The sequence below is a fragment of the Rhynchophorus ferrugineus genome, unplaced genomic scaffold, assembly GCF_030347505.1.
Source record: "Rhynchophorus ferrugineus isolate W39M unplaced genomic scaffold, kcgeb_rfMv2 rfM2, whole genome shotgun sequence".
Classification (NCBI taxonomy): domain Eukaryota; kingdom Metazoa; phylum Arthropoda; class Insecta; order Coleoptera; family Curculionidae; genus Rhynchophorus; species Rhynchophorus ferrugineus.
Window position 1 is genome coordinate 86,074,286 of NW_027472581.1, and position 10,772 is coordinate 86,085,057.

A 10,772-nucleotide genomic window follows, 5' to 3' on the forward strand; every position below is an offset into this window, starting at 1 on the left:
TCAAACTCAGCACCACATAACTGCTTTACCGAACATCTATTTTCATCCACAGCCTCTTTTGTAATATCCATCACGATTCTAAAAAATATTGTAATTGATGTTCATTGAAACTATATTCGGCCAAACCAATTAACAATAGCGATTAAACTGAAACGCGAGCCAATTAGATTTAATTTATTGAAACTGATGTGGGAGTAATATATTATAATGCCTTCTGCAGCGATATAAAGTATAAATCAAACTTAGTTAATACTCGGTATAGAATTAATAACATTACTCGACCTCTTAGACAGACAGTCATCTATCTGTATATCATTCTGAACATTCCAGTACCCTGTTCTTCCTGAAAAAATCGCATATATTTTATTTCGACGAATCCGAAGGCGTTTGATATCAGGTTACTATGGGTGTACGAGATAAGTGTTCACGGCTTCAAAGAATAACGTTTCGCGTATTTCATGCATGTAACCATACTTCTGTCTGTTCCAGCATCGATGTAAATGTCAATGAATGTTTGCAAATTAGATTTGCTTCTTTATATACAAAAATATATACTCTAAGCGCTCGTTAATGTAAACTAATTCAAACCAAGTGTAGTTCGTATTACCGAAATGTTTATAATAACGAACTGTGATGAATTTGAAACTTGATTCAAATAATAAATGTTTTATTAAAATAAACTATTAATATATATATATATACATTTTCGTTTTCATTTAACAGTTCGGTCCACAGAGTAATAGATGTTATTGAAAAAGCCTAAGAAAGTAACAAAGTATGCTCAGCCATATTCTTAGATGTAGCACGAGCCTTCGATAAGGTTTGGCATGAAGGCCTTTTTCATAAACTACAGAAAATTTTACCAAAACAACACACCGAACTACTAAAATCGTACATTACAGCCAGAATGTTTAGAGTTGTAGAGTAAACAAAAAGAAGTTTACTCTACAATAAAAGAAGCTAAAGTAGGTGTACCACAAGAAAGTGTACTGGGGCCAATATAAATAATTCGACACAAGCTTGGCGAATAAAAATTAAAGAAAGTAAATCTGTGCATATGCAGTTCACTTACAATCAGACTGTACAAGCAACAATAACATTAAATAATACTATAATTCCATTTTGCAACAACGCGAAATATGTCGGAATGAATTTTGATGAAAAACTTCGCTGGAAGGAACATATAAAGACGAATAGAAAAGAACTGGAATTGAAATATAGGAAAATGTACTGGCTAATTGGAAGAAAATCACAATTATCAGTACATAATAAATTGCTATTATATAAGCAAATACTGAAACCTATATGGACATACGGAGTTCAATTATGGGAATGTTCTGCAAAGAGTAACACAAACAAAATACAAATTTTTCATAACAAAGTCCTGAGAAGTATAGTGGACGCAACCAAATACTACAGGATTGACTACCTACACCGAGAGCTTCAGATACCCACAGTCAGGCAAAAAATCAAGATAATTTTAAGGCGGCATGAGGAAAGACTTCGTTCTCATGAGAATGTTGAAGTATTGCAACTTTTGGATACCCTGGTGTACTGAGACTAGGGTAGATGAGATTAGGCCGATGGGTCCTTCTAGTTATATACCTAAATTTAATTTATCATAATGACAAATTGTAGGTTAGTCGGAAATGACTAGTAATAATGTAATTAAATAATAAAATAAATTTAACAGTTTAGTCCTTTCTATATTTTTAGTTTAGTATTTCCCCGCTAATTAAGTCACTTGTCTCGTTATTTTATAAACTTATAAAGGGAATTTTCTATGTTAGACGTCTAAATTTTTGTATTCCGTTTCGCGATCATCCAAATGTTTTGTATTTGTTATTTGTACAATTTGTATTTTCAAATACTTAATTTTAGAGATTGTTGTGATCACGCATCTAGTTCTTCATCCATGACTTCCGGTTTCTTGCATAATTTTAAAAATGTTAAATATGTTAACTGTATTAGCTTACATTAAAAACTCAAACGTATTTAAACCTATATGTTTTTACTGGTGTATATCGGCACTTTATCTAACAGTGCAATTGTACAGCTAATCGACAGCTGTCGGATCATTAGTTTGTGAATTGAAAACATTTAAAAAATCCACAAAATGATTTTGAATGACCGTAAATTGAAATTGAATGAAATAGCACAACACTCTAAGGATATCAACTGAACGTGTAAATCATATCATTCACGAATATTTGAATATGAGAAAACTCTGTGCAAAGTCGGTGCCGCGCGAGCTCACTTTTGACTAAAAACAACGACGAGTTGATGATTCGGAGCAGTGTTTGAAGATGATCAAGCGTAATAAACCCGTGATTTTGCATCGATATGTGACAATGGATGAAACATGGCTCCATCATTTCACTCCGAAGTCTAATCGATAGTTATCCGAGCGGACTGCACACGATGAACCAGCTCCAAAGCGAGGGAAAACGCTGGGCTGGCCAGATTATGGCGTCTGTATTTTGACTACCTTGAAAAAGGAAGAACCATCAACAGTGACTATTATATAGCGTTATTGGATCGTTTGAAGGACGAAATCGCTGAAAAACGACCGCATTTGAAGAAACAAGGCACTTCACCAAGACAATGCACCGTGTCACAAGTCAGTGGCACAAAACGATGGCAAAAATCCATCTATCCACCGTATTCTCCAGATCTGGCCACCAGCGACTATTTCCTGTTCTCAGATCTTAAAAGATTGCTCGCTGGGAAGACATTTTCGTCGAATGAAGAGGTGACAAATCGTACTACAAAAATGGTATCACCCTTGAAGGGAATTATGTTGAATAAATAAAACTAATTTTTCCAAAAAAATGTGTTTTACTGTGGTAGGCCGGGACTCTTTAATTGACCTGTTAGTAATAATAAAAGTTGTTTCTCATTTAGCTCCTCAACTTTGAAATATAATAAACTTTCTAAGCATAAGACCAATCGAAGTACACCAGTTTTTCATTTATTTACAAATTGACACCGTCTGTCAAGAAAAACGCTACGATTTTTTTCTTATTCATTATATTAAATCTTACGTAGTCTAAATAATAATAGATAAATTATAGCCTTGAAGATCTCAGTCAAGAATGATCGGACTAGTTTATAAAGGAACAGGAAGCTTGGCAGAATTTGAAAAATGAATGTGACATTTATTATAACACTTCACAAATATATTTTATATTTAAAAACATGTATCACTATTTTCAAATGACATCTGTATACTATAACGTGTTAAATCGCAAGCGATTTCCTGGAGAAGATCTCTATCTTTAAAAAGCAATTATGTATTCATCGTATGTTTATTTCCCGCAAAATATATAACAATATTTCGAGTGAATTTTTCACGGTAATTTTTTAACACATTAATTATTTAGTTGTTGATCTTGGTATGCGTCGGTTTTATCAACCCTGTACGTGTATGAGATATAAGATCTAAGTGGTTCCTAAACAGTAAATATGTTGCAATTTAACTCTGTTATAATTTTTCTTGGAAATTACGACATTTTATGACTATATAAATACATTTTTAATTTATGAAATCTAAGGTTACAATCTCGTGTATATGATTATGCCGATAAACCTAAAACTTGTGTAATATTTTCGACAGAAAAATATTATATTCACAATAATATCTCATACTGCAGTTACCTGGATAATCTAGGATAGTATGGCACATAATAGAATCCATACTTTACTATTACCATCGACTGAATATACGCTGACTTCATTAACACCTGTGAAACTAAAACCATCACATTATATTAAATAAAAGTTACCATATTGTTTGATAACTGAAAAACGAACATATTATTAGGGCCTCATAATAATTAACGTTGGGAACAATCGACTGAAAACGACTATCGACCGTTTAGTAATTGACTACTACTATTTACTATCGACTGTTTCAGTCGCTATTTTTGGTTCGACTGATTTTGCTACTATTTACTATCGACTGTATCAGTCGTGTACTTTTAGTTACTATTTTTGATTCTGCTAGTTTCATTCGACTGATTTTTAACGTTCTGGCTCTGTTGTCTTAGACGCGACCTTGACAAAAATGTACCCAATTTATGCTTACATAGATTTATATGTAATATATACAGTTTTATAATTTATTTGGTAGTTTGCTTGTAAATAACAATATATTTGATATTAATATAGCAGCATTTTGGAATGATATTTTTCAAGACTGTTAACGTATTAAGGTAAAAAGATTAAAATTGCGAATAATAAATGGTAAAATACTTTTGACTGATTTTATGGCAATAATAGGTAATATTTCGATTACTCTCTCGATTTTGTTAAAAAATATTTCCGCTTAATAATAAAGAAAGCATTTACTTTATTTTAAAAAGCTCTAGTAGTTATTGAGCGATCATTTTTAATTATGTCATGGATTAGTTTTTTTTCTATGATTAGGTATATGTTTCATTTTATTTAGTATTTATGGTTATTGTACATCTTTAGTTTTTATTAATTATATTATATTTAAAAATAGCAATTAGCATATTAAAATACAATAACACACTTGTGGGGTATTATTCAATTCTATAGAAAAATTCCATTTCTTTTTACAGATCCATAGAACATTTATATATAAAAGTAATTCTACTTCGTTCGAAATGAAATTAAAAATTGCATGTTAATAGTATTCAGTAATTATTTTTTTCCTTTTCCTTTTTAAAGTTAGTACGTAAAGGAATATCTACATCTCCGTCTCGCTTATACTACCGTTGAAAAATATAAGCACATATAAAATTAACTGCTTCAAGCAATTATTACCGTCCTTTCCCCTCTCACAATTTATACAGGAAAGGGTTCGTATATCTTCGTCTGATATCGCGAATTTAAAAAAAAAAACAGTCAAACTGTACATTTGACTGAAAATAGTAATTAGTAATTCCTATTGAAATTACTATTTTCAGTCGCTAGTTTTTTAACTACCGATTGTTTCGACTATTTTTAGTTGATAGTTCCCAACGCTAATAATAATCATCAATTTTTAAATAATCTTACTAATATCCGAAGCATACAAACAAATCCTTTAAGAATTCTGTCCCCTAAGAAATAAACTTTAATCTGAAAAAAGTTGTTTTAATTAATCTGTTGCATTATAATTAGATATAACGGATCAAGTTGCAAGAACAATGGCTGACTTGCAAAATAAATAAATATGTAGATATTACAAGGACGTCGTCTTCTGTAGGACATGATATCCAAATAACCTTGTCAGTCGTTCATTCTTAGGCACGTTAAAATATGAAAGCTGCAATAAATTTACCATACTTTCATTTTTCTACTCTATTTTTTATAATTATAACAGAGACATGTCATTAACTAATGTAACTTTAAATATTTAACATATATGGTTAAATCAATTTATGGTTTTTTTCACTATCAAACCTGTGGTAGAAAACCACTGTCGTCATCATTTCATTTTTTCTATCACTAATAAAATATAGGTACTATAAAAGTAATGCATGTTTTATACGTTGTATATTATTATTATTTTACATTTTAACTATACACTGAGTAATTTATAGAATAAGGCAAGTTTACATAATATATATGATTAAAACGCGTCATGCAAAAGTATTATACAATAAACGACATAAAATGTATTATTATTGTTATTATTATTATTATTATTATCATGTAATTTAGGAAGAAATACAATACAATAACAACCATATTATTGAGAATCCGCGTAAGAAATAAATTAACGTTAAAATAGTGCAGGTTTACCTAGAATCTTTCCTCACAATAGCTTAAATCTAGATATATATGTAGGAGAACCAAACAGTACTAATTTAGTCCCTTGTCTAATAATGTTTATGTGTTAACACTACACTACTACATTTTCGGTTAAAAACTATTAGAATATTTAGTCAAGTGGCCTTAAATTGTATGTAAGAAAGTTACTAACATTGATTATTAAAATGTTATTAAATTCAAATAATTGACTTTTTTTTTCATTTTTTAGATGATGTGCGGAAATGAATTAACTGCCGATGGCCTGCCTTTACCGAGGCAGGAGCGCGGAGCTGAAGACTACGATGACGTCCTATCGGGAAACGATTTTCTCTCGGTGTTCCTGCAAACCTCTTTGCATCGGGCTCGGAAAGAGACCGCCACCGAAACGGAAACGGAGGAATCTGACTTCTTTCCGGAGAGCATCATCACCGAGCCCTACGTGCGAACATCCAGGGAAGCCGGGGACTATCTCGAACAAGTGCCAATAACCACAGAAAGACAAAGCAATAGTTTAAACGTTAGTGACTCTACGTCTAGTGATGGTGTCATAATAGCGGTTCATGTATCCACTTCTGTGGGTAGTAATAGTGCAAAACCTCCAGTCACTGATATTAGTGAGGGCGATATTGCTCAGAAAAATTTAGATCAAAACTTTTTATCATACGATGAAAATCACAGTATAGTCGCGAAATCGAGCAAAAGTGAACTGAGTGTCGAGGAACCTGTACCCATAACGACGGACAACGAGGAAACTAGCGATAAACCGCCCGTTAAAATAAGTAATCTCCAAGCCACTCTTCAGAATCTTCCTTCTTCGCAGCATATAACGTTTAATCCCGCGGATTTCAAGGAAAACTCCGATAACTTGCCGCCGTTTCATCATAGTTTTATTTATCATGATAATCCCAAGGAACCTGGCAGGGCCAGATCGGTTTCTTACAGTACCATAATTCAAGCCATACCCCAGAATAACGGGAAAAACAGCAACACGCACGAGCGCAAAGAGCGAAACTACGATACCGGAACCGGATATAGAAATAGTTTTAATCCCATGGACGCCAAACAGAAGCTTTTCAACGACGACACCAAGTCGGATCCAAACGTTGCTAGCACCACCACAACTCAGAGCTCTACCGCTTGGGAACAACCCTTGAGGCCGACGCAAAAAACCGAATCTCCCGACGTAAACTCTGAGAGACCTTACGGTAGTTCGTCGTCACCGAAGCTTCCCACGGTATACGGAAGGCCAGAACAAAACTATGAAGTCGACGAAGCAGTCAGTGTAGTAACTAACGGCAGAGCTCATGGCGTTCAAGACGATCAGCTGCTCGCCAAGAAAAAAACCGAAGAAGATAAAGACCAGAAATTCGGATACGTCGTCGAAGGTCGGAATTACCGAAAATATCGAGTGGAGGAACGTACCCCCGATGGATTTATCGTTGGGGAGTACGGCGTGGTAAGTCACGACGATGGCTCCTTGAGAGGCGTCCGGTATACCGCCGACGGCACCATCAATCCCAGGCTGATTTACGACGCCCTGATGAAATTCTTGTCGTTATGATCAGCAGAGAATTATGTACTGATTAATTTTAGTTCCTCGTTAGCTCTGTTTTACTTAATTCCCGGAATTAAATAAGACAAGAGTCGGAATACCAATTCGTGAGAGTCTGTCCTCTTTTGGCGTCGAGACAATAACAAGAATCGGATCGCTCTTCGTATTGCTTCCGCTAAAAGAGGCGGTATTTATTTAATAAAACTATGTTCGTCTGGTACATTTAGGCTATGAATTGTAAAAATATCTTATTTAAGAGTTTCATTGATTAATTGCTCATTATATTAGGGAACCCGTAAAGATGTTTTAAATCTTTTTGTGTATGTATTTAATTACAATTTATAATAACATAGGCGTTAATAAAGCATTTATGTTGTATTTTACGTGTTTCATTTAATACGTTTTTTCGATCTGAAATATATTTTCCATTTTCTATATCAGCTTCTGGAAAATTCGTTTTTCTTTTTCAATAAGATGATTTGTTAAAATTATTTATAGAGAGTAAATTTTGTTATTCCACATATACCAACATATCACAGAAATGTATATATTTAATATAACTTAAACAATAACTTAAAAATATTTTTTTATTGGGAACATTATATTTTATTCTGTTAAGTAGGTTGGTGTTAAAAATTGGTATTATAACCAAGAGCATCAATTCTATTAATTTGTCGTGCTTCATTATCTTTAACTATTTTGTCATAGTTTTATTCACGTTACATGTTTCATATTTTAGGAAAATCCACGCACTTTAACATTGCTTATACTATTTCTACAGATGGAAATACGACAAGAAAATTTTCAAATAAAGATTACAAGCTTTAGAATGTTTTCCGCCTTCGTAAAAGTGTTAATGAGCATCAGCAATAGATTTTTTCAATTAAAAATGACTAGTAATAGCAATATATTCAGTATTAAGAATATGGCCATATTTTATTGCGTCTTAATTAATATTGTTTAGATATAAATGAATACTAGAATTTTAAATAGCAATTGCAGATCACAATTCCTTAAAATTGCACAATTGATTGATTATCTGAATTGTTTAATGTGTGTATGTGTGTTTAATGTGTATGTTTAATATAACTTAAGCAATAACTTAAAAATATTTTTTTATTGGGAATATTATATTTTATTCTGTTAAGTAGGTTCGTGTTAAAAAATGGTATTATAACCAAGAGCATCAATTCTATTAATTTGTCGTGCTTCATTATCTTTAACTATTTTGTCATAGTTTTATTCACGTTACATGTTTCATATTTTAGGAAAATCCACGCACTTTAACATTGCTTATACTATTTCTACAGATGGAAATACGACAAGAAAATTTTCAAATAAAGATTACAAGCTTTAGAATATTTTCCGCCTTCGTAAAAGTGTTAATGAGCATCAGCAATAGATTTTTTCAATTAAAAATGACTAGTAATAGCATTATATTCAGTATTAAGAATATGACCATAATATGGCCATATTTTATTGCGTCTTAATTAATATTGTTTAGTTACAAATGAATACTAGAATTTTAAATAGCAACTGCAGATCACAATTCCTTAAAATTGCACAATTGATTGATTATCTGAATTGTTACCTTTATATAATATATCTTGATATCTTCATTTGTTTTGAAACTCAGGTACGAAAAAAAATACCTGGGAATTTTTAGGAGATGTCAATAACAAAAAGCAATAGATCAATCAAATACGAAATATACCAATTTTTAACTAGATGGTACAGTCGATGAACAGGTTATAGACTTAAGGATTTATCTAACACAACCACTTTTAGCGGAAGTTACGTAAAGGTTTTGTTTGTTTCTTAAAAAATTCAATGTCAAGTAATGATCAAATCTTGATGATCTAATTTCTAGTTCAAAACAAATGATATAAGAATGTAATTTCACTTATGTTATGTTTATTTATTACCATCTCGGATTTTCCATAGTCCCAATATATTTTATATTATTTTTCTATATTTTTCAGATTTCGTTTCGTGAAAATTTCGTGAAATTTCAGTATCATGTTATCAATTAAATATTTGTATATCAAGATCTATTTTGTAAAGCAATCCGTCTTTCATTTTAAAATATACCTCACCATCAGCAATCTTCATTTAAGACAAATTTGTTAAAAAGATGGTGAGTCGAAAAGCAAATTATTAAGTATTATAGACATATAGTGTTAAGTACTATATTGTTATTTATTCTTGTGCGATAAGGCAAATTTCATGCAGGACAGTATTCTATTATTTATTTTAATTTTGCAAATTTGATTTAATTCTATAATTAATTCATTATATTTTAGGTGCTTTGTGTGAGTGAGAAAATTTTTGTGGAATCCAAAAATGTGGTAAAGGGATATTTTAGGATAATTTCTGAATGCAAGAAAATATATTCTATATATTATATTCTTGAAATATACATATAATTGACAAGAATATTTGTTTCTAATTACAAATTATAAATAATGAATTTTAGTAGTTTGCAAATTAACTACAAGTAAAATGATTAGTGAAAACTGGGATTTGGGGAACCGAACTATAAATTCATAATTGGACAATCAAAAGAAGATATAACTAATCCCTTCGATAAATATTGAACTGTTATTGATAAATGATCCAATTTAGTGTAGCAGAAACAGGTTTGTAGTTTTGTATGTGGTAAATCTTATATGATTTTATGGTAGTGACCTTGCAAGGCCGTCAACAACGAAAAACTGAACCAAGCAGAACTGTCTACAGCACAATGTATACGTACAAAACAATGCTTTTTGTATAAAGCAAATGTCAAATTCCTATTTATAAAAGTGGACTTATCGTAATTGAACAATCTAATTGAGCCAAGCCCAAGTTTTACATTGCCGCTGTATATTTAAACATATTTATTATCCTAGACTATATCAATTTCTTTAAAATATTTTGAAATTTTATCTTGAATATACTTGAAAGTTCAAAATGTATCTGACCTTAAAATATATGAAATTAAAAAAAATAAAAAAGTATATCCTTCGAGCCGGATTTGAACCAGCGACCTATGGATGTCTATATTAATTAGTACCACTACAGTCCACCGCTCTACCAACTGAGCTATCGAAGGTATAACCAGATTGTTTTGCGATAGGTAGATAAGCCAATATTTATTTATTAATATATAATTATTACATTCATAAAAATGTTTATTGTTAATTATTTCCAATCACCTATAATTTTTACCATAATACTAAAATATTAATATTTAAAATTGAGATAATTAATATATTAAAAACTGCAAAAATTTTGTTTCAAGTCCATTCTAATTTAAATAATTGTTGGTAAACATTATACAACTTGATATACATTTAATACAAAAGTTTATACAGAAGCGGATATATAAAGTGTGCTATATTTGGTATAATATATATTAAAGCTAATTTTATATTTGTTTGTTGAAAATAAAATATCTTTGTCGCAATTTTTTATT

At 31.1% G+C, this 10,772-nt stretch overlaps 1 protein-coding gene and 1 non-coding gene across 2 annotated transcripts in view; one reads left to right on the plus strand and one right to left on the minus strand.

The window, feature by feature from the left end:
- Positions 1-7,693, plus strand: part of LOC143190680 (uncharacterized) — a 38,301-nt gene extending 30,608 nt beyond the window's left edge. The window contains exon 2 of the mRNA XM_076395183.1: positions 5,993-7,693. Within this exon, the coding sequence (XP_076251298.1) occupies positions 5,993-7,324 (1,332 nt within the window). The 3' untranslated portion in view covers positions 7,325-7,693. The remainder of the gene's footprint in view (positions 1-5,992) is intronic.
- Positions 7,694-10,316: 2,623 nt separating this feature from the next.
- On the minus strand, positions 10,317-10,409 carry TRNAY-GUA (transfer RNA tyrosine (anticodon GUA)). The gene is made up of 2 exons: positions 10,373-10,409; positions 10,317-10,352 (listed from the first exon to the last, which is right to left on the minus strand). It is a non-coding gene; the product is annotated as a tRNA-Tyr (tRNA).
- Between the last annotated feature and the right edge of the window lie 363 nt (positions 10,410-10,772).